Source organism: Pungitius pungitius, chromosome 17, assembly GCF_949316345.1.
Source record: "Pungitius pungitius chromosome 17, fPunPun2.1, whole genome shotgun sequence".
Lineage (NCBI taxonomy): Eukaryota > Metazoa > Chordata > Actinopteri > Perciformes > Gasterosteidae > Pungitius > Pungitius pungitius.
In genome coordinates this window covers 15,511,563-15,534,668 of record NC_084916.1, presented here as the reverse complement: position 1 = coordinate 15,534,668, position 23,106 = coordinate 15,511,563, and the positions used below count along the sequence as shown (strand labels likewise).

Sequence of the window (23,106 nt, the reverse complement as noted above, 5' to 3'; positions counted from 1 at the left end):
AAAGAGAGTAAAAAAAATCCCGCCATCAAAAACAGGCGAGCACGCACGGCCTTGTTGGAGTCCGAGGAGATGCCCAGGGCTTTCTCCAGGCTGCAGCGGTACTTGTCCATGCGCAGCGAGAAGTCTCGGTAACGCTTGTCCACCGCCGTCACCCATTTCTTGATCTCCCCGGCGTGACTGTGGCCTTTCTCGCAGAAGCCGTCGGCCAGCTGGATCAGCAGCTTCACACGCTCCTTGGTTTGCTGGCAGTAGAGGGGGGGTGAGGAGTTATGCGCACGCTTACACTAGTACACACACTCCCATGCCTGTGTGTGTGTGTGTGTGTGTGTGTGTGTGAGAGGCCAACCTTGGCGGTGATGTGGAAGTCCTCATGCTCCTTCAGCAGCTCCTGCGTGTGGTGGATGCTCGAGCCGGTGGAGGTGTGTGTGGACAGGTAGAACTCCCCAGTGTCGTGAATCCACTCCAGAGCCTGAGAACACGCAGCAGGCGGGGAAGCGTCAGGTCACAGCAGGTGTGGGTGTGTGTGTGTGTGTGTGTGTGTGGGACTGCAGTAATAGTGAGCTTCATTGACCTGTTTGGCGCTGCGTTCAAACACCACGTATTGCTGACACTGGTCCAGCCGTCGTTTCCTCAAGGTCCAGAAGTGGAGGACTCGATTCTCTCTCTGCAGCAGCTCATTCAGGATGTCTAAACACAACAGAAGAAGAAAATAACTCAGACATCCAACAACAGACTGAATGTAACTCCTCACATTAAGTCACTTCTGCGTATTGGCAGCATAACGGGAACCCAATTTTAATTGGGAGCTTTTCTACCGTTGAATATTCTAGCTTGAGCTGAAGGATCTGTCGTTACTGAACACACTTAAACCAACATTTCTACCAATATTTGACAGACAAGTGTTCCTTTTGGTTTCATTGTTCTGTGGCGAGTTGACGAAGCGACCCGGTTTACCCACTAAGCATTCATTTCCTTACTTTTGACCTGCTGCTCTGGGGCTTTGACGTGGCTCAGCATCCCGGGCATGTTGACGCTGTTCCTGTGCATGTACTTGAGGAAGACGTCGGCGTTTCTTCTTGCCAGAGTGCACGCCTGGCGGAGAAATCACGAAACACACGGGCTGAGCTCAGGGAAGTAACTTGATCGCGAGTTCAGGGTTTGCTTGGATTGTGCGGCGTGTTAACCTTGAGGAAGGCCTCCTTCTGCTCCAGGTGTTTGGTGATCATGGGACTGACGTGGTCCGTTTCGCAGTTGGGGCCCAGTTTGTCGGCTCCTCCGCACCAGTCCTCCTCTCTCTTGTATTCCTGCTCCAGGCTCTCCAACACACTGCAGACCTGTGGAGACACGCCCACTTAGTCGAGGGGAAAACATCGATGTCTCTTTTTCGCTTGAGTAGTTCTCATGAACGCTGGACCCTGCATGGGGTCTCCTACCTGTTCAGAGGTCTTGTAAAAGGCCACAGAGGCGTTGACCAGCTTGAGCCGGTCCTCCATTTTCAGCATGAGCTGCTGCCAGTGGGAGGCCACGCTCTCTGCACAGTCTCTGATCAGGTCCATGTCGTAGTGGTTCGCCTGAAGCAGAGCCTCGGCTTTCTGCTGAACCTGCAGGGCACTCTGGTGAGTTTTCTGCACAGAGGGACGAGGCGACGAAAGGACGGGGGTTAGAATGACCTCAGAACATGTCAGAGCTGCCTTCAGAGTGCGGCCTGAATACATAACGGGCGGGTGAACAAACAAACAGCGGCGCACCTCGATGGCGTGTTGAAACTGCTCGTGCTCCCTCTGCAGTTGTTCGGCTTCCTGTAGGGAGCTGGCTGTTATTAAACCGGCGTTCAGCATCGACTCGCCATTACGAATCCAACCCAGGACCTGAAGAAAAAAAACAGAAAGAAGGCTGCCATCAAAGGCCTTGGAGATATCCTGGTACGCTGTAGTTGCCGAGTGGCGGCCTGCAGAGGGTGCCTGGTCGCAGAGTCGAGCCCGCGGGTGCTACCTGCTTGACCTCCGCCTGCAGGTGTCTCAGCTGGACACACTGTTCCAGGTGCCTGCGGTGCTGCTCGGCCGCCAAGTCCAGTTCTTGCTGCTTCTCGTGGAGGAACTCCAGCAGGTCCTGAACCCGCGTAGCCATGTCCACGTCCCGGTCACACAGCAGCTCCACGCCTGGAAGGCAAGTCACACTTTGGAGTTGGGATGCATCACAACGGGCCCCAAACGCCCCGCAGTTCTGCCTGCGATTTAATCAACTTCGAACTTCTTTATCCCTGGCAGTCTTAATTATTACTCTAATTTGTATTCATCTTGGTAAAGCACCATATAATCAGTGCGTTTCAATAATACACGTGATGTAACCGTTCTGTGTGCTGTTCCAGAGAGCACCTATTAGCATGCGAGATCACAGGTGAGTTATTATGGTTTGTGAGTGGGTGCCTCTCATCACAAACGCGGGCCGAATCTGACCCGAGACACCTACACAGTATCAATATTATACTAATGTAGCCAACACAGAAATCTGATGCAGCAACAGTGAACAGGCTCTCTGTCCTACTTTAACCCCCCCCCCCGCTGCATGATGACTGATGTGGCAACTGGGCGACAGTCAAACATCTCTTCACTTCTCCTTTACAGCACTTGAGATTTAACAGCTTCCAACAGTGGGACAGATTCGGATGAAGCAGAGTGTTTTCTGAATTTGAGAAGACTTTTAAAGAGGTTTCAATGAATTCTAAGAGAATGCACCTCATTTTAAACTGCACCGAAGGAACAGTATTCAAACATAATGCAACATAAAAAGGAAATAAGAAGCAGAAAGGAGATAGCTAATATTACTAAACAGACTATAATGCCTTCAGAGATGCGTCAGGGCGGTGTTCTCACCCGAGGCCTGGACTTCGTTGACGTACTGCAGCAGCTCCTGGCCCTGGTGGATGACATCGAAGGTGAGGTTGTTCATGGTCAGGGCCTTGTCGGCGTGGTGCTGCAGCCTTTGCTCGGCCAGCGTCAGGTCCTCCGTGTCAAATTCGGTCATCTGACCCGTCAGTTCTTCATTCCACGACTCCAGGTCGGTGATGATCTGAGGAAAACACCGCCAGTGTTTTTACAATGCACAAAGACCTATTGTGGCATTGGATTTGACGCCGTTCTTAAAAGATGTCTTTGCTTTGCTCAAACACGGACTGATTCTCTACAAATAGCCAAACACCACCCCCCCTCCCGATCAGACTCACGTCGATGGCGTCCCTCTCGAAGATGCGTAGCTGCAGAAAAAGATCCAGTTTGATCTTCCTCTCCTGGAAGAGCTCCTCCATCTGGCCCTGGGCCTCGTCTAGCTGCTGCAGGACGCTCTCAATGTGGTTGATGGAGCTGTTGTGAGGCGCTTTGTTGCTTGAAATGGCCGAATCCCTGGAAGAGACACAAGCAATCCAGCAATGAGAGGCAGCGCTGTAAAATAAAAAATAAAAAAATAAATAAAAGGCACAGTTGGGCCGACGCCAAGCTGCTGCAGAGCTTCAGTTCCGCTTTAGTCAGCTGGAACATGGCAAAGAAAGTGAAAAGCTTTTTTTTTTTTAATTGTGGGAACTCATTTCAAAAGTGAATTTTGTGAAGTGACTTCTAATTCGTTGTTGTCCTTTTTATTTTTTTTATATCAAACACAGTTCAGTTTGACAAAATGCATAAAAAAGTAAAGTACATTATCAATTAATTAATAATGAAAATAACTTCTATCCAATATTTTCTTTTGCCAGAATTACTTCATACTAAAAGAGAACCTGCGTAACGTCAGTCATGTCTCGTGGGTGTCTGATAACACGACATCGCCGGTCATACAGACACTGAATCAACGGTCCCACAGATGTGTGTGTGCGAGTGATGATGCATGAACACGCCGGTCAGTTAACGAGAGGCAACACATGAGTCAGCAGAAGACAGCGGCGGTCAGACAGATTCTGATTGGCTGCAGGTTGATCATTCAGCGTGGAAGACTCACGTGCATGTCCATGAACGTGTGTCACACACACACACACACACACACACACACACACACACACACACACACACACACACACACACACACACACACACACACACACACACACACACACACACACACACACACACACACACACACACACACACTTTCCTCCCAGGGAGACGGTCACACAATTAAGACGCACAGAAAAAACAAATTATGTAAGAATTCCCTGTGGAGCCAATTCAACAGGGAGCTTGGGAAGGGGAGGGGGGTAGGATGAAGAGGGAGGAAGAAGAGGGAAGGAGAAGGAGAAGGAGGGTCAACTGCCTCCCCCTCTTGAACATCTCTTACAATTGTCTCAGCTTTTTTAGGGGGGGGGGGTTTATGCATCTTCTTGCCGTCTTTTTAGAAATGACACTGACTATATTTTGCATTTCATTTTCATATTCACTTCACACACATTTCAATTCCAAGTGTCTAAAATAAGCTTCAAAGCTCCACTGAACAAAGTGAGGACAGTTATGTAAGTTGATCGTTTATTTTCACATTTCTTTCGTCGATCTAGTTGACTGCCAGTCCAAATCAGTTTTTTTGGGAGGGGGAGGGGGGTTTAATCCAGATTGTATCCAGAGGTCTACAGATGTGGCTGAATCCAGCCTCTCTTGCTGCTCAAGGCGGATTTGAACTGTGAGGGCGACTGGGGGTCAGAATTTGCTACTAGCAGAGATCTATCTAGGACGACAGAGGAGACGGACGTGGAAGGACGCCGAAATAAACTTTCCGCTGGCCCTTTGGCTCGATGCCGCTCCCCCGAAACGTTCAGCCTCCTCCGTGCCCGAGTTCGTCTGCTGCAACGGGAGACCTCGAAGTGACAGCAGTTTCTTTTCTCGAGGGCGACCGTTTCCTCGTTGGAAAGCTGCGTCACGATCGTAGCTACGTGATGGCCCCTACGCCGTTACCATAGCAACCCCTGCAGGTGGTTTGGTGATCTGATCCCTTGCAAATAGCAGTGCCGTGATGAAGAATTGATTGTGTTGCCTGCAGTGTGGACCAGATGGGTTCCTGCATCATATGTGGGCATACAGTGTCATGTGCACTGTTATGTTGGTACTTGGTTCTCTCATAATATACGAGTGGTTTGAGGAATACATTGGGCTGATTTTACTCTCTATTTGCTTGATTTAGCTGATTCTATTTTGTGCATATTTGCAGGTATCATTGTCAGAAGGAGAGTTTTAAAACAAGCGGACGGTGTGTCGCACTGAATCACATCTCGAGTGACATCTTCAATACAACAACGTCCATTCGCCACATAGACCATCACAGCACTGGTTCATCCCTACCTGAGCTGCTGGATGAGATCCTCCCCCTCCTTGATGACGTTGACGGTGACCTGCAGCGTGGTCTGCTGCTGCTGCCCGAAGCGTTTGATCAGATCCTGGACGGCCTCCACCGACTCGGCGTAGACGTCGTCCAGCAGCTCCTTCTGGAGCTCCTCCAGCCACGTCCACAGCTGCAGGAGAACATGCAGGGGGGGGAGGGGGTGGTGGGTGAGGCGTACTGCTTTTACGGCACAGCAGAGTTCTGACACTTCGGAGGACACGCGTTGTTTGACGTACTCGCACTGAAGCTCACACACACACACACACACACACTCACAGAACACGTGTGTTGTGGCTTTTTGCAATGACAAAAGCTGTTTGATGACAGCTCGGTCCATTCTGATCCTCACGCCTCCCCCCCGATATTCCCCCTTCAGCTAACTGCCATTTCCAACCCCCAACTATCCTCGTTCACGAGAGGAGGACAGCGGAATGTCCACCTCTGTGTGACTAACCGCTCATGAAGCAAAACATCACACGCATATTCCATTTGATCTGATAATTACTTCCCTCTTGCTCAAAGAGCCCTGCAAAAAGCTCTCATCCACACAAACACACACAGCCCACCATCCACTTCAGCGTTACGTAATCCCCTCCCTGCCTACCTCTTTGACGTGCGTGTGGAAGGCGACAGACATGTCCAGCAGGACTTTGCGCTGCTCCACGCGGCGAACAAAGTCTTGGATCCTGTCCTCGAGCTGGTGGGCGGCCTGGTAGATCTCCTCCGGGTCGCACTCTCCCGTCTGGGCCAGCTGCTCGGCCGCCTCCAGCAGCTTGTCTGCATTGGTGTACGTATTCTACACCGCGAGAAGGAGAGAGATGGATTAAACCGAAGACAAAGATGCAATGCTAGAAAAAGCGTATGTTCGAACACGAGCAGAGAGAGGAAGAGCTGCGGCTGAGAGAAGTTTAAAGAACAGGATACGGAGGAGACCTGCCCCCTGATGGCCGGTGTGATAGCAGAGATACGCAGAGATAGAACTAGTGAGAGGAAATGGAGACAGAGTCGGGGTGAAGGTGAAGTAAAAAAACGTGGTGGGCGGAGGGAGGGGGGGGGGCTACCTGTGCCACTTCCTCAAAGTCTTCGTGACGTTTCTGCAGAGCTCGGGCTCGGTGGAGGGACTTCCCCACGCCTGTGTGTTTGCTGAGGAAGGCTTCGCCGTGGTTTTCTATCCAGTCCAGCACCTGTGCAGAGAGACCACGCGACCGTAAAGCAACACACAGCCACTTGGGAAACAGGCGACCAGGAGGGGGCGCCCTAAGGCGGTACATAAGGCGCCGGTGTGGAGCATGATCCAAAGGGTGCGTGAGGGAGGAGCAAAAGACAGAATTAAGATCGGTGCTCTGCGAGGCTCTGAGCATCTCTCTTTCACACTCCCCTCCCCGCACTCTGTCCTTCAAAGGGTTAAAAGATGAACACAGCATTTGCATGGACATATGACCCAATTCAGTTGCCATGGCAGCAGTTGCCATGTCAACACAGTCAGGAATGTCCGTAATTTTTATTTATTTTTGGGCAGAATGCATATGTATAATCATATTGGACTATTTGATAGTGCCAGGCTCACTATGCTCCTTTTCAAGCCTTTATTCTGCAGCAAACACATTTCAGGCATTTATTTATTTTTTCTTTCCACTGAACCGCATGATGAGGGAAGATACAACGTTCCAGCAACTTTTTCAAGGACATTATGATAGGAAACATGGCTGCTGCTGGGATCCAACCCTCTATTAAGAGTAAAACCCTTTTAACCAGAAGGCTACCCAGCTATTTTCCAATTACTGTCTAACCCTCACAATGTTTTACTGAAAAAAACTGGCCATTACGTTTGCTCCTGGAATTATAACGTTTGGACATTGGTGCGCATGCTTGAAAAACCAAAAACGTGCATTCAGTTTGAATGTTTTACCTGTTGGACGTCCTGTTGAAAGACACAGAGCTGCAGACGTTGGTGCAGACGCACTTTGCGGTGTTGCCAGATGTTTTCCAGCTGTCTCTGGTGATGCAGCACCTCGTGGATGATGTCCAGGACGTGGTGCACAGCCTTGGAGTAGTTTGCTGATGCCGTCAGTGAGTCGGCACTCCCCGGGGTCAAAGGTCGCTGCAGCTTGTCCAACAGGGCCTTGCCATCTTGGCTCACCTGATGAGGAGTTAGAAAGAAAGAAAAAAAAATGAGAAAAATACGTTGTTTTTTAAACTTCTATTCACAACAAGACCAGCATAAAAGATAGAACTCTAGAAGGACCAAAGCCTAAAAAATATTTTTATGTGACCTGACCAAGAAAAAGAAAAATAATCTAAACATCAACAGCCAGCAGTTGTGCAGAGCTCACTTCTTTGAAGTTACAAACTCAGATAAGGAAGTGATAAATGAAAGAGCCACAAAAGCAAAATTAGCGAGAAAAACTGTAGAGTTTCAATTCCTTTAATAGTGTCAGTGTGATCACTCACCAGGGAGGCTAATGAGGGGGTTGAATACAGTTATAAAACGTCCTACTGTTGGCATTAATTAGTGTGTGTAGGTGTGTGTGGGTGCATGTGTGTTCACATTTAAGTCTTTTGTATGTATGTGCAGGTGAACACGTGTATCTGCTTGTGCATACCTGTCAATTTATAATAACATACATGTTTATTATTGTATCTATATTAGCTGCATGCCTATATGTTATGTACATATATTGTGTTAAAAGAAAAGTAAATATATTAACGTGAACTTTGAAAAGTTGTTCGCAAAAATAAATAGTATCAAAGTAATTTTTTCTAAATTCAATTTGAAGCACAGTGCAGTACTGTGTAGACTTTTGGTTTCACCCTCCATTGAATTGCCAATTATGTCCTAATAACACAATGCATCTCCTCGGGACTCTTGTTCACTAAAAGGGAACCAACACGTGGAGTCCTGCCAGCTGCTAGTTTTCGGGGGGGTGCTGTTACCTCAGAGTAGGCAGCAGTGATGTGTTCGTACAGGCCTTGGTGGTGGTGGATGGCGTCTTCGAGGTCTTGCAGCTCGGAGGGCAGATCAACCTCGCCGCACGCCTTGCACCATGTGTCCACGTTACCCATGTACTGCGGGGGGAGGAAACACACACACACACACACACACACACACACACACACACACACACACACACACACACACTTAGGTCGAGCGTTTTACATGAGACGTGGCGGGAGGCGGTTGAGGTGTTTGCATCCGTGTGTCCTTGATGATATTACAAAGCTTCAGGTTCCAGAAATGTCTTTCGCACGTATGATCTCAGTCAGAAAAATTATGAATAGTGCTGATTGTAGAGGTTTCAGTAGTCGCCAGAGGGAGGTAAGCAAAACAAAACAATCAACAAGGCCGGGCCTCAAAGAAATATCACACATGGAAGGGATGCAATTATTCCCTTTAAAATGTTTCTCCCAGGGTAATTAGAAGAGGGTACATAAGTAGAACAAAGACACAAAGTGTGCCTCTCGCTACGTGTGGAGGATAAAGGTTGGGGTGAAACCTCTGGAAAAAAAAAAAAAAAAAGAAAGGAAAAAGAAGCGGTTTCTATTTCAGCTCACCAGCATTCAAAGGCTGGTCTGATGACGCCCGATGTTCCAGGTCGGAAAAGTCGTACCACCCGTGTTCCCCAGTTGGGATTTTTCTCGTGTTCTTTTTTCAGCCAATGAATCATTCCACAGTTGCTCGACTAATGAGCGCAGACAGAAATAAGAGCCGAAAACAAAAAGCCTTACTTACACTCTGCATTTGTGTATGTAAATATATGTTAATGAGATGCAGATGTTTGGCCTTATAGATTTAATGAGGCCCAATGAGAATTTTACCCCCCAGAAGGTGTTTGCACAGGTGTCAATGGGCATCCGTTAAGACCCTGGAGGTCAGCACCTCGCCTGGTTCCAAAGGAACTTTAATGTGAGATTTAATTAATTCAGTTCCCACTGTGTCCGACTTAATGGAATAGTTCAAGCATTCTGGGAATTATGTTTATCTGGGTTCTTAAGGGCAAATATTAATACTGCTGTAATAGTAAATACGAAGCTACAGCCACTTATCTTAGATTTGCACTATTCTCTCACGGCTACTTCCTGCAGTTAATACAGTTTTTTTTAAAACAAACAACATGTGATTAACTAATGCGGTGAAGACGTGCTGATAACGGCTGATCAAGTGCTTGATTAATTTGTGCAAACTTTAAGGCAGTGGAGATTGAACATCTATTTAAGGCAAAAGCAATCAACCAAAGTATCCCCCCCCCCCCACCAAAAAAAGAAGAAACCAGTAACCATTTTGATTGTAATTTAAGTAAAATGAGGCTGGGTGACTGAATATATTTGAGTTTGGAAAAAGGTTATTTGCACCAAACAAGCAAAAATATCACCTTGGGGGTCCGGGCCATTTTGTAGACTAAATATTCACCAGACGAATCACTAACTAAAACCAACTTCTGTTCATATGCAACTTGCCTGGTCACATTTCTGGTGGAAGCTGGCCGACATCTCCAACAGCGTGCTGCGCTCGTCCAGCGCGGCGGCGAAGGCCTTCCACTCTTGCTCCAGCTGGCCTGAGATCTGCTTGATCTGCTGCGAGGCGTAGTGTCCCGACTCCAGCAGCCGGTTACCCACGGACATGATGCGGTTGATGTTCACGTACACGTTCTGCACACAGCCCAGAGAGGGAGGGAGAGAGAGAGAGAGAGAGAGAGAGAGAGGAAGGGAGACGGTTTAGCAGAAGGCCGTGGGTGAGGTGAGCACCTGACGGGAGGAGACGAGCCCAACGAGCTCTGCGGCTAAAGGAGGAGAGGCGAGATGGACGCGTCGCCGTACACGGACAGCAAATGTAGCGGGCTAGATTGATTCCTCCGCTCACTTGTTTCATAACGGTTACGTAAGGCCGACCGTGGATACAGAATAGGATTACTTAATACCTGCTGGTGCTGCCGCTGACACGCAGAAGAGCACGCAAGCACTAGCTGCTCCAGTCAAACACGGAGCTCAATAAATATACGATTGTGGTGGGGCGTGGAATTGATAGTCCAAGTACGCCCTGCAGCGAATGAGCATGTCTGCGTGTTTGCGTCTTACCATGCAGTTCATGGCAAAGTGGTTGTGCTGCGTCTGCAGCTCCACGGCGTGCGGGTGGTTGTTGCCGATCTCTGTGTAGCCTGCCAGGAACAAACCCTTGTTGTGCATGATCCAGTCAAACATCTGCAGCACAGGGAATGACAAAAAAGAACAAAAAAAATGAAAACACACACACACACACACACACACACACACACACACACACACACACACACACACACACACACACACACACACACACACACACACACACACACACACACACACACACACACACACACACACACACACAGAGGTTCAAAATGAACTTTTGCAGATCAAAAGCAGGTGAAAACAACAAAACGCTGGCACTTGGCCGTGTGGGCAGACCCGAGTGTGTGTTTGTGGTTTGCTGCAGTGTGCAGGTAGCCGTCGTCTTTCCAGGCCAGAATGCAGGGAAATGGACTGCCTCTATTAACAGTATCCTCTCAGGCTCTCCTAGAGAACAAACTTGTGGCCTACGGTGTCCTAGCAACAAGCTCCTACGACTGCAGCGAATCCAAGACTGTAGCTCTCTCTGTTGCTGCAACCTGCTATCTTATTCTTCTCACTCAAAACGTGGCTCTCGGGGCTTTCTCCTCCTGTCTCTTTCTACTTCGTGCCGCAGCTCTCGTCACCTGAGCCGTCTGGGTGGCCGCCAGAGCAGGTGTCTTTGTACCTGCATGAAGCCTCCTCGGTCTACCGCTCTCTGAGAAGTGGTTGATGCCAAAACCCTGTTTTTTTTACTGCCGTGTTTTTTAAATGTATTTGTGAGGTCAAGTTTAAGCATTAAAAACATGGATTCACCAGGTCATCGCACACAGAATAAATCGATGCCCCTGCGCGGGTGTAATTAATCAATTGATATTTGATATTGACCTTCTCTGCGTCCTGTTCGAACAGGCGCAGCTGGAAGCACTGGTCCAGCTGGAGCTTGCGGACGTGCCAGGCCTGGTGGAGGTGCTGCCGGGTGGAGTGCAGTTTGTCCAGCAGCTGGCTGATCCGTGGCACCAGGCCCTGCGTGTCGGCGTTGCCGCCCCCGCCGCCGCCGCCCCCACCGCCGCCGCCGTTGCGGTTAGAGAACGACTCGCTGCTCTGGATCCTCTGGAGCAACCTGGAGGCGGAGTCAATGCCGGTCAGCTCTCGCGCTTGTGATCGGCTTTAATTGTTGACAACAAAGCTTCGCATTTCGGTGGAACTGGATTATGGTACGTTCAAACTAAAAGACTAAACAATTCTGATGTTATACTGAGATAAGAGCACAACAGGAAGTGTCCGCCATGCTTTCCTGCTTTTATTGCGCTGCTGTCTGTACATAAATCACAACTTGAGTGTGTGTGCTGACCTCTGTCCCTCAGTGTCCAGCTCCTCTATCGGGGCCTTTATGACTTTCTTCTTCAGTGCGGCGTGTTCTTCGATCATCCGCCTGGCTCCTTCCAGGTCTTGGGGGAAGTCTTTGCGAGACACGGTTTCTTGCATCTCCTCCAGTCGAGACAGCATCTGGGTGGCGTGACCGGAGAACTCCTCGAACGCCACACGCACCTTGATGGAATAAAAACAAGCAGAAGACCCGCGGCCCGAGTGGGGGAAAGTTAGTTTATCAAAAAAGATACCTTGTGGGTAAACACTAGTGGATTTACTGCTGGATTTAAAAGCCGTTGTGGGGGTTTCAGGGATTTTGAGATTGATTTTTTTGGATCAGCCGGGCGGGGTGCGTTGGGCCTCACCTCGATCCACTCCTCGTGGTTGTAGTCCAGGCTGCCGTCGAAGTCCGCCGTTAGCTGGGAGGGGTCGACGACCTTCGTCAGGCCCTCTAGTGACACCATGGTGGTCTAGAGAACAACGGTGGAGCAAATGCAGGTTTTTTTTATTTTAAATCATTTTGGTAAATTGAACCACACACTATTTGTTGGTGCCAGTAGAGCTGCAGGGATGGGATTTCCAGAGGGAGCCATGTGACAGATTTTTAAAAAATAAATCAATTATTTATTGTATCCTCTTCGTTGTGATGTTTGACACACCGCTGCTTCGCGATGCCTCAGCAGTCGATCACAGAACAAAAATCCCTTTCACACACTAGAGACACGTTGTCTCTTTCTTTCTTCTCAACTCAGTGCGACGCTCTAAACACCGCGCCGCTCTATTTCTGTCCCTTCGTCTTACACTGGGATGAAATTAAAAGTCTCAAATGCATATTACAGTATCAGTTTCAGAGATACGGTAAAGGAAACGTCCTCCCGCTTGGTTTCCGTGACTCTGTGTTTCTGCTCAGCCACCTCCGCACTACGCCCCCACACACATGGCCAGAGATGGATGGATGGAGCGCGATAGCTTTGTGTGAGCCGAACAATGCAGAGACACACTGCCGTCCTTGGGTGGATAAGCACAGCGGCTCTTAACAAGGTGGTGGTGGTGGTGGTGGGGGGGGGGGTGGTGTATCCTGAAACGGTTACGTTCCGTCATTGTTGTTGAAGTTAATTGATTCGTACTCTGCTGAATGGGGAGCGGGAGAACCGGGTCAGGGCCGCCGGGTGCACCCTTTTTCTCCCACAGGCCCCCCCCGGGGGTGGGGGAGGGGGGGGGGGGGGGGGGGGGGGGGGGGGGAGTTCATCAACAATCAAAATGGAGCTCGGCTTCGGGCTCGTCCTTCATTTTGCCGCCTCAACTCGACGACAGCGAAGGGGAAGCGAGGACAGACGGAGAGACGCGTCCTTTCTGCCGAGCCGGGAGAGACCGTCGGCACGCACGCACTTACTACAGCCGCTGGAGCGGTTCTTTGTAACTGAAACCCCTAGAAACCGTCCGGCGTGAGACTTGGTTAAAAAATTAAAAAAAAACACAAATGGTCAAAAACAAATTGTGGTTTGGTTTTGAAACGCAGGGAGTCCAATCAATGCCTGTGTGGCAGCCTGTGGATAACTAACCTGCCCTTCGGCCATCATTCCTCTCGCACAATCAATCCGGTGTCATCCGCGTGCATGTGCGTGCGTATCGGCATGTTGAAAAATCAAGAGCTATTTCCACCCAAGTGCTTCCACTCAGCCGATGATGGCGAGGGGCTGAAGGCGGCGTGTCAGAGACACGCCGAGCGCATATCAAAACGCCACTGCTTGCCTACACTATATATCTCGCTCAACTCAATCTGGTCCTCGTCAAGAGTGCGTTTTTTAAGCAGAGCGTCGAGGTTCCAGGGCTGCACCGGTGTTTGCGAGGAAAGCATGCGCTATGAAAAGGTCAGGGCATAAAAATAAGCCTGTTCTTGTGAAGATACCCTTGAAAAGGCTGTGGAACAAAATGTGTTCACAGCATCACAGCCACTCGTGTTCTGCTGCTGGGAGCCGTTTTGGGGTCGGATGCGATGAAATTCCTTCTCGAGTAGACGGCTCGCTGGTGATGAGCGCATCCAAAGCACAGGGGAGAGGAACATAATGGATTGTGCTGACAATGAGCCGCTCAGCTGGCTACAGCGGTTGTTATGACAACTCAGCTGACAGCCAATTAACGGAGGATTTTTCTGCTTTGCATTGGCCAATATAGATTTGTAGCACTTGATTTCACGCTATCTGGAGGCTTCCAAAAGTCATTCCAGCACGCTAAAATGTGCTAGCGCCAATTCTATCCTCACCGGAGCACCAGATAATTACATAATAAAAGTATCGTAGCCATGAGTTGCGAGAGAGCGCGTTGACTGGATATCATAACTGCAGCACTTTATTCTCTACTGCTTAAAACTTTCCAAATAAAATATCACAATCTGATCAAATATCTTGATAGCCGGATCGTAATCACATGTTGAGCATTAGCGCTCATTAGAACCAGACATTTAAACATAATCATCCGATATCCGAAATCAAACTTGATATCCATTCTCATAATATTGATATATTGCCCAGCCATGACATAGATGTGCAAGTTTACATCCATATGGTCACATGACAAGTGTCAACAAAACACATGGAAATTTATATTGTTGTTCCGATGGTTATCTATTGAACAGTAAAAGAACCATTATGCAGCCGCACATGAAGGCAGAAAACAAAGTGATTTGCCAGGGAGCAGATGACGTATGTAAAGAATTCGGGCCTTTTTTTTTCTCCCATCGTACCTCAAACTCAAACTTGGAGCTGCCGAAGTTGGTCCTCTGCTTCTGCCAGAAGTTGTCCGGTTTGATGATGAGGGCGACGTGGATGCAGGACGGAAACGACTCCTGCAGGATCTTCAGCAGAGGCTTGATGCTGTCCCACTTGGAGCCGCGCATATCAACGATGACTGTGAAGCCATGTTTACACACCTCCTCGCTGCGAGGGGCGGACGGAGTGGGAGGAATTAAACAGAGGAGAGGAGAGGGAGGGAGGGGCAATGCGAGATTGGAGGGAGTGTAATCCAGTGGGGGGGAGAGAGAGAGAGAGAGAGAGAGAGAGGGGGGGGGAGAGAGGAGACAGATGACAGGCGTGGGAAAGGTGGAGAAAGGGATGGAGAGAAAAGAGAAACGATTGAAAAAGGGGAGAAAAAAAAGAGAAAGAAAAACAAATGAGAATAAAAACAAAACAGCGCGATGACGCATTTTCTATACTGCGAGAAGCCTACGCAGCGAACGCACATCCCACACACCCACGCACATCAACACACCCACACAGAGAACCTGCGACAAATGAGTCAGAAGAAATACAAAAAAATAACACAAATCAGCACATTTGTGCAGCAGAAACCTCGTCTCCCTGGGGCGCTCGGTTCTGGTGGACATTAATACCACATAACACACACGCACATACACACACACACACACACGGCATCCATACACCTGGAACCCAATGCAAATCTTACAAAAAATGACTTTTGCTATTTTTGTGGCTTTTCTGCGATTTGCATCCCGTTACTATGGCTACTTTGTTGCGCAAACCTGGACCGCGTCTTAATCCTTTTGGTCATTTTTGTGCATTCAGACCAAACCAAACGTCCCTTCCTTGGTTCCTATAATTTTCACACTGCCAAAACCTCTCCCTTTGCTGCTGTAACAGCCCGTCAGCAGACAGCTAGTGTGCAGATGTTGCCTTTCCCAAAATAGAACACCTTTGGTCGCCGAAAAAAAACAGAAGCAACGCAAAAAGCTCACAAAAATATGCACAACATGACGTGATGACGGTTTGGCAAAGGCCAAAAGGACATAAAGAATAAGAAAATAAAACGCATCATTTACAGTAAATTCAGCTGCAGTCTGAAGCACGCAGGGAACAACAGCTGGTGAACGGAGATCCGAGTGGACGGACGGATGGAGACGGAAGGAGGGAGGCGGGAGATGAAAGAGGACGAGGAGTAAACAGAGAGCTGCTGTACCTGCGAGGAGAGCAGCTACCTGTCCACGGTGACTACGGCTGCTGCTGCTGCTGCTGCTGCTGCTGCGCCTCGGCTACTGCGACACTTTGTTTTGCTTTCACACACACACACACACACCTCCTCACACATGCGCTCTCCGACTGTCGTTCCATTTTAATCCCCCCCTCTAGCTCTCTCTCTCTCTCTCTCTCTCTCGCTCGCTCTCTCTCTCTGGCGATCGCTCTGCCTCTCCATCACTCGTTTGCAGTTATCCGCCCACGTCTCAGCCCGGGCTTTCCCCCCTCTCAGCGTCTCTCCGGGGTCTCGAGGACGAATTTTTATTGGCAGCGAGCGGAAGCAAGCAGAGCTGCTCTTGAATCATTTCTCCCTCCAGGCCCGACCCTCACGCGCTCATCTCAGGATCGCTCACGTGTGCGCTCTAAAAGAGCCTCGTCCACTCGCTCCGGGGAAACGACGGCACACACACACACACACACACACACACACAAAGAACAAAGGTAATGAATGCGTTACCTGGGGATGGCGGCTAAGTAGGCAATCAGTCGCCGCAGGTCGTCCGTTCGTATTCTATCGTGGTTGCTGCGTGAAGGAAACGTCAACACCGGACCGCCGCGTCTGTCTCTGCCACCTGAGGGGAGACGCACACACGCAACTTGTGTCTTGTGTCTTGCAACCTGTGTCACCTCTAGAAATCAATCACATGTGTGTTGAAATATTTTAGACGCTTTCATTCCAACTCATTGCTACAATTCTGAAATTAATAATAATAAAAAATGAAGAAGTTACAATCTAAATGCCTGGTTTCTGTATTTGAAGTGTATTAAGATTGCAACACCCTTTAACATTTTCCCAGCCTGGATCCTGCATTTTCATTTATTTTGTACCCGTACCTGGTAGCTTTGGTAACACTTCGCTGTTCGAGGTACCGAGTCATGAGACATAATTATGAACTCATCTGGCACACTAATGTTTCGCTGAGAGCCGCTCACGTGGGAACACGTAAACAGATGAGCGGGTTCAGTCGGGTCGCCGCTTCGCCCGCAGGCTCGACCCCGTCTGCAGAAAACCAAACGCTCACGTGGCGAATTATTAGGCAGCCAGATTGGCCGTAATAGGCTTAGCTCGTTCCCACTGCTTTTACGCTAGCGGCCGCTCCTTCTCCCCCACACCTCCCTCCCTCCCTCGTTTCAAAGCCAATTACCCCGCCAGCGACTACTACGGGATGCGGTAGCTGAGAGTAAGTCATCTCCATGGCAACGCCGCCCTTTCGCTCCCTCTCTCGACTTGAGTGTGTTCATCCGAGTCATTATCCATGTCGTTGTGCACCAAAGAGAAGTGTGCACGAAGGACACACACACACACACACAAAGGGGTTTACCCGTTAGTACGCACATGGATACATTTAAAGGACAATACGCAAAAAGAGACACACACACACACACAGCTGGAAAATGTTTTTGTGTTTTGTACAAATAATCCTGCTGGATGTTCTTGGCAGTCCGTATCTCCGGCTCGGCCTCCTGTGAGTTTTCCCTGGCATGACTCAAGAGTGCGTGTGTGTGTGTGTGTGTGTGTCTGAGTATGTTTGAGACACACACACGGCTGAGTTTCCCTTACAGGGGGGCAAAGACACAGCTGTAGCTTACCATGCTGTAGTTCTGCTGATGCTGCCTAAACAATGAATGTGTGTGTTATGTGTAGTCTGTGTGTCAAGAAGGGTCAAAGGTTAAGTGCCTGGGCAGGGCTCGTTATCATGAGAGATGAGCGGAAGAAGTAGTGGGAGAATATGAGCCATACCAGACCAGTATGATCGCGACGGGTGGGACTACACACACACACACACACACACACACACACACACACACACACAAGATCTTACCTGACAAAAAGGCAACTTTTTCTTTGAGGATGGGCAGCACCTCCATTGCTCTCATCTCTTCATACCTCTTAAAACCTGCAGAGAGAGAAAGAGAAACAACGTGGTTTGGACGGACGAATCAAAACAAGCAGAATGAGGTGGAGCAACATTCGTCGCCATCGGCAGCTTCGGCCCCCTTCGACGAGGGTCAAAGCACAACCGGGGGAGGGAGGGGGGTCCGAGGCGGGTGGTTTTGAACTTTGTAACCTTGCCTCCACACAAATCAATTGTGAAATGACAACTTGAGTCGATGTCGTAGCCGAGCTGTCAAACTCAAACTGATGGGAAAGCTTCTGCTTCAGCTCGGTTCAAAGGGAGCAGAAGTTGAGCAAAGTGCTGTAAAGTGGTGGAACCACAATGCAACGAATAGGATGGTTTTTATGAAGGTTTTTTTTAGCCTTCTACTTGCCCGACATTTAATTTGGACCGAGGCAGGCAGGTGAGTCTCCCCGCTGGATGAAATAGAATAACTGTGGATAATTGTTAAACACCAAAAATTAAATGGAAACTCATCTGCGATGAAATATTTACAGGAGATAATCTAAAGAATGAGTCCAAAGTATTACCCGGTAACCAGGTTTGCTCTCTGCTTCCCAAATGTCCCCCCATGTCCTTTACAAACCGCAGTCAGGACCTTTTATTTTATTTTATTTAATGGAACGAGTAGAGAAGGCTGTCAGGGGAATCTTAATATAGTTCATCCAACCACTTTAACCAGGCTTTTCTTCTGTTGAGACTCTTGACCTTTGACATTCCCCTATAAATCAATGTCTTCCTCTTCATCCGTATTCAGTGAGGAATCACACATCAGTGTCTGAGCCTCGAGATGCTCCAGTAAAAAGATTCGACAAATTTCTAACAAAATGTGGCTGCTTCTTGAAAGAAAAGAGAATGTGATTTATGTGTTTACTGATACCGGTTTGTCAGGAATAAACGGAGGTAGAGCTGAATATTTAACATGGGAATTAATGCAGGAAGATAAAAAAAAAAAAAAGCACAGCAATAAAGCAGACTCTTACTCGTCACCATAAAACCGTCGAGCTGAATCTCACGGCGCTGCTGATGTTCTGTCACAAGTGAAACGAAGGCGGTCAGGGGACGGCCAATAATTGAAAACCTGTTAAAAAACAACTAAGTATAGACGCACAATCTCCCTCAAGCGATTAAACTCTCACCTCGACATCCGCGCACACGCGCGGGTGGACGGAACGCGGCCCGGATTTCGTCCTTCAGACCGAGCGGAGGTCTGCGGGACTCTGGACGCAGAAGAGTCGTAATGCGCTTTTAAAAAAAGGACGAAGTGTCGCTTTCCTTCCCTCCCCCCCCATTCGGACCTTATCCTCTTTTCCATCGCCGACCCGTGTGAGAGGTTCCGGCCTGAGTTTCCTTTTCCCGAGCAACGTCTTCGCAGGTTTGACAGTAATTCAAGTGAAACAACCTCTCGGGGGGTCACAGGGCACAAATGCACAGTAGTGTGTGTGTATGAAGTCGATCAAAGCGCAGTGGAGGGAGTAGGAACAGACAGTGGGGCGGTGCGCGGCTGGTAGTAAATTGTACTCCAGTCTCTCAGCACGCTAACGAGCCGCCGAATGCCTCCTTTCCACCACCAGAGGAGGCGGATGAGATTCAGGACGCGTCTGCGCCCTCGTCTCGTTTGTCTTAACGACTTCCCTTAGGGTGGAAAATAAATCAATCAATCAATCAAACGAAAACAAATTACCGCAATCAACTGCATTTCCCAGGGTGCTCCTGTGGAGAGAGAGCGTGTCTCCGGATGATGCATGAGAGGAGGCTGGTGCACGCAGGGTCAAACTATTCAGTGTTAACTATTTGCTGCATTGTCGTTAGTCACTACAATGTCCTTAAGTTGTGAAGAGAAGGCCAGAAAGTAACACAAATACTGATACTTGAGAACATGCAAATAAGTTTTGACTATACAAATTATTTTAGGGCTTGTTATTGGAGCCAAGGATCGACTCCTGTAACGATCATAAACACGTTGCATAACTTCATGAAGACGTCAGGAGGGTGGGATCACGTCATTTTGCGGGATAATCAGCAATGTGATATTGGTTGACAGATTTTCGGGATTCCAGACAAATGGGCCTTTGTACGACGGGGGGACGTTTCGGACATCAACACACTAAACTACAAATTACGCTTTTAAACTTCTCCAAATACCCTCATTCATGTTTTGCTATTGTCGCCCTGTCACCACATGTCGGCACCTGGTTTGAAGTCGAGAAGATGAGAGGTCGGTGCTGCTGTGTATTGCATCACGCGTTCTTTGTATTGTGCACCAGGGAGCAGGAGGAACACAAAGCGGTGACTCGGCGTTTCACTCCTTCCCCGCCGGGCCTCCACATTCAGCAGGAGCCGCTTACGAGGCGTTGTATTATCAGAGCACATTAGTTCCAGTGGAAATGCCCGTCGCGTCGTGCTTAATTCCAGAGAGACGTGCACACGGAGCGCGAGAGGAAACGAGCACACGCATTTTTGTAAGAGGTGATTTTTTTTCTGTAGTCAAAAAGATTCTTTGACGTTTCTCCCAAACTCGTTGTCTGATTTGTTGGATGCCAGCAGGCGGCGGGATGGTCAAAGGTCAATGAGAACCCTGTGTGTGGGGTAACATCTGTTTTGTGTCTTTTTAAAATAAAATCCAATCCTTACTGCATGTTAGGATTACCCGACAAATAGCTAAATTATTTAAAGGTTTGACAAAACTTTTTCTTTCATTTTCTCTCCAGAAACAGGTTTTGGTTTGACCCGTTGACACGAGTGAAATATAAAACTTGGGTGATGACATATTTCTATAAGCAGCTTGGCTACTTCCCCCCGATAGGATACGTACTTTGAGGGCTGGGTTTTGTCTTCTTCTACCACTCAGGCACACGTCGCAGTGAGAAGTAGCACAGAAGCTAAATATAGAGCGCGCTGGTCACACACATTCAGTTTCACCTGCTTTGCTCTCAGCCGAATCAATCTGCACGGTCGTCTGTGATAGGACGGGTTTGGGCTAAACTTTTCACCCCGCTGTGCAACGGAGAGGAGGGCGATGACGTCATGATGGATCAGTGATCAACTGCCACACACACACACACACGCAGCATTGTACCTGTCAAACAGAAGAGGGCGGAGCCTGCGTGGGCGCATCAGAAATTCATCCCTGTCTGAAGGAAACCTGTCGCAGCTGCTGAGGATAATCCACACATTCCTGAGGTGGGGGGGGGGTATTCCAATCCAGCAGACGACCAAAACCTCGCAGCGCACCGTGTGGATGCAAAGACCTTGTGGAACCCCCCCCCCCACGCGGCATTAGGTGAGCACCTAATCTGCCCCGTTTTCAGAAAGACGGGTTTCCCCCCCGAGGTAATCCTCCATGCGTAGGAGGAGCAGTGGTTAGAAAGCGCCCACGCCGCATTTGTGCACCCTGGGAAGCTGCTTAGCATCAGGTGGAAGCCTCAAGAGTGATGGGGGGGTTATTATTACCTTATCCATGACGTCTTAACTCAGAGTAAAGGATGAATTTAATCTCCATGCGAAGACGTTCATCAATCCCACACAAAACGCACCATTAACCAGATCAAGCTTTCCCATTCCACCGTCAGCTCCAATAATTCCAGGTCCACGGCCCCGTGTGAGGTGTGTAGTGGTGGGCAGTGATGAAACGGCAACAAAGGGGTTTACTCGACAACACCACTACAAGCCGGCGTGGGGAGATTGTGTCAAATACCTCGGGGAGGAGCTGGTGAGAGTGTGTGTGTGTGTGTGTCCACAGAATGCAACAGCTGCCTGGACCGGGACAGACGGAGCGGGTGGTACGGTCAGTCAGCGCAGGGAGGGGGAGAAAAGTTGCTGACATACCAAAAAAAAAATAATAATAATAAGGGCTCACTCGGAGCGTCTTCCCTTTCTGATTTAAGAGCGGCTGCACGGGGGCGTAATCTCCCGAGGCTCTGCGGCAGCTGACTTGGGACGCATTCGGTTGGAAAACCAGCTGTCGCGGGTGGAGAGAAACCCACACCGGACACACACGTGTGTGTGTGTGTGTGTGTGTGTGTGTGTGCGTGCGTGCGTGCGTGCGTGCGTGCGTGCGTGAGCATCCCGGCGCAATGTGGACTCGCCGCATTCACGGCGCGCCAGGGATTCCACGCCGAAGGATGTGGGGGAACGGTGGGGATTCCCATTAAAGCCGAGGGAGGGGACAGGAATTTGGGCGTCCGCGACCTTGACTTACATCCTGATCACCAGATGTGCTTAAAAGTAATTGCAAATATAGATAATGCTACTCTGGTTTGGTTTAGTCGCATCGTCTCTGTGGGAAACACTTTTTAATGTTCCAACGGACTGGTTTTAAAACAGAACCGTGTACAATGGTCTTAAATATGCACATTATAGCTGCAGGAAAAATGTAATGTATTTAATATCCAACTATGTTAAGCTTCTTCTTTAATATATGGTATTTTCAATATCTCTGTCCACATGGGAGTAAAAAATAATGCATTCTTTTGTGGGTTATGAATATCCCACAAAATAAAATAAAGTGCTCTTTGGAATAATGCTGGGTGCTACCGTAAGTATCCAGTTATCAAACTGTGACTCACACATAAACATAAAGTTCCCTTCTCTTTTCTCCTGGAGTAAGGGAATGAATAAACCATCTAAAACTCTTTAAATGCTGAGAGTGACTCTCCCTGCAGCCCAAGCCAAGTGACTCCGTCATGACTGGACAATCGCAGCCCGGGTGGAGGCATTCAGCAAAATGTCCATTACCCCTAAACTGGATGTTTTACAAAAGCCCGATGAAATAAAGTACAACTAGCTGCAAATTTGTCTGGGAGCAAAAAATAAGAGACTTTTCCTGCACCCTTCGGGAATGTTAAGCCAGCCAAATAAAAGTTGACATCGCTGGGACCAGAGGGGGTGGGGGGGGTGATGTGATCTGATTGGCTGTTGGGATCAAACACAGCTGTGCTATAATGCACCTCGTGTCTCACCCAGCTGCCACTGGCTGTGTGACACACAACCAGTCAGAACACCTTGTCACGGCCTATTGTTATCTGAGGATTGAGCAATATGTACCCATGTTTCTGGCTGCCATTGGTGCCGAGTCACTATCAATCTGCAGCGACTCGTGCATAGAAATTTGGGAAACTTTAGACTGCAGTACCTCGTGAGGCACTAAAACACGTCCTTAAGTCAGTTTAGAGATGTCAGTCTGACATATTTTGACACTTTAACACACAGCCTCTTCGACCGGCCAGCCGTCTGGTCTGAACCACGGCAGACAGCGGGAACCAAAGAGGGTCCTTCTTGTAGAAGAGGTATTGAGGGAAGTATGGATTCCAGGCTGCGTTAAAAAGCCGCTCTATGAAAGCCAGCTATAATTATCTAGACACACAGAAGTGAAC

At 48.8% G+C, this 23,106-nt stretch overlaps 1 protein-coding gene across 4 annotated transcripts in view; it reads right to left on the bottom strand.

The window, feature by feature from the left end:
• The window catches only part of trioa (trio Rho guanine nucleotide exchange factor a), a 53,032-nt gene that overhangs the window by 14,737 nt on the left and 15,189 nt on the right, over nt 1-23,106 (bottom strand). For all 4 annotated transcript variants that reach the window (XM_037474689.2, XM_037474686.2, XM_037474687.2 and 1 more), the window contains exons 3-25: nt 17,657-17,731; nt 16,291-16,405; nt 14,549-14,741; nt 12,171-12,275; nt 11,789-11,985; nt 11,323-11,557; nt 10,426-10,548; nt 9,808-9,999; nt 8,287-8,418; nt 7,262-7,492; nt 6,414-6,536; nt 5,957-6,148; nt 5,313-5,482; nt 3,224-3,398; nt 2,874-3,069; nt 1,993-2,159; nt 1,749-1,868; nt 1,434-1,625; nt 1,185-1,334; nt 978-1,092; nt 572-687; nt 347-469; nt 48-242 (exon numbers count right to left, since the gene is read on the bottom strand). In XM_037474689.2, coding sequence (XP_037330586.2) covers nt 48-242; nt 347-469; nt 572-687; nt 978-1,092; nt 1,185-1,334; nt 1,434-1,625; nt 1,749-1,868; nt 1,993-2,159; nt 2,874-3,069; nt 3,224-3,398; nt 5,313-5,482; nt 5,957-6,148; nt 6,414-6,536; nt 7,262-7,492; nt 8,287-8,418; nt 9,808-9,999; nt 10,426-10,548; nt 11,323-11,557; nt 11,789-11,985; nt 12,171-12,275; nt 14,549-14,741; nt 16,291-16,405; nt 17,657-17,731 — 3,632 coding nt within the window. The remainder of the gene's footprint in view (nt 1-47; nt 243-346; nt 470-571; nt 688-977; nt 1,093-1,184; nt 1,335-1,433; nt 1,626-1,748; nt 1,869-1,992; nt 2,160-2,873; nt 3,070-3,223; nt 3,399-5,312; nt 5,483-5,956; nt 6,149-6,413; nt 6,537-7,261; nt 7,493-8,286; nt 8,419-9,807; nt 10,000-10,425; nt 10,549-11,322; nt 11,558-11,788; nt 11,986-12,170; nt 12,276-14,548; nt 14,742-16,290; nt 16,406-17,656; nt 17,732-23,106) is intronic.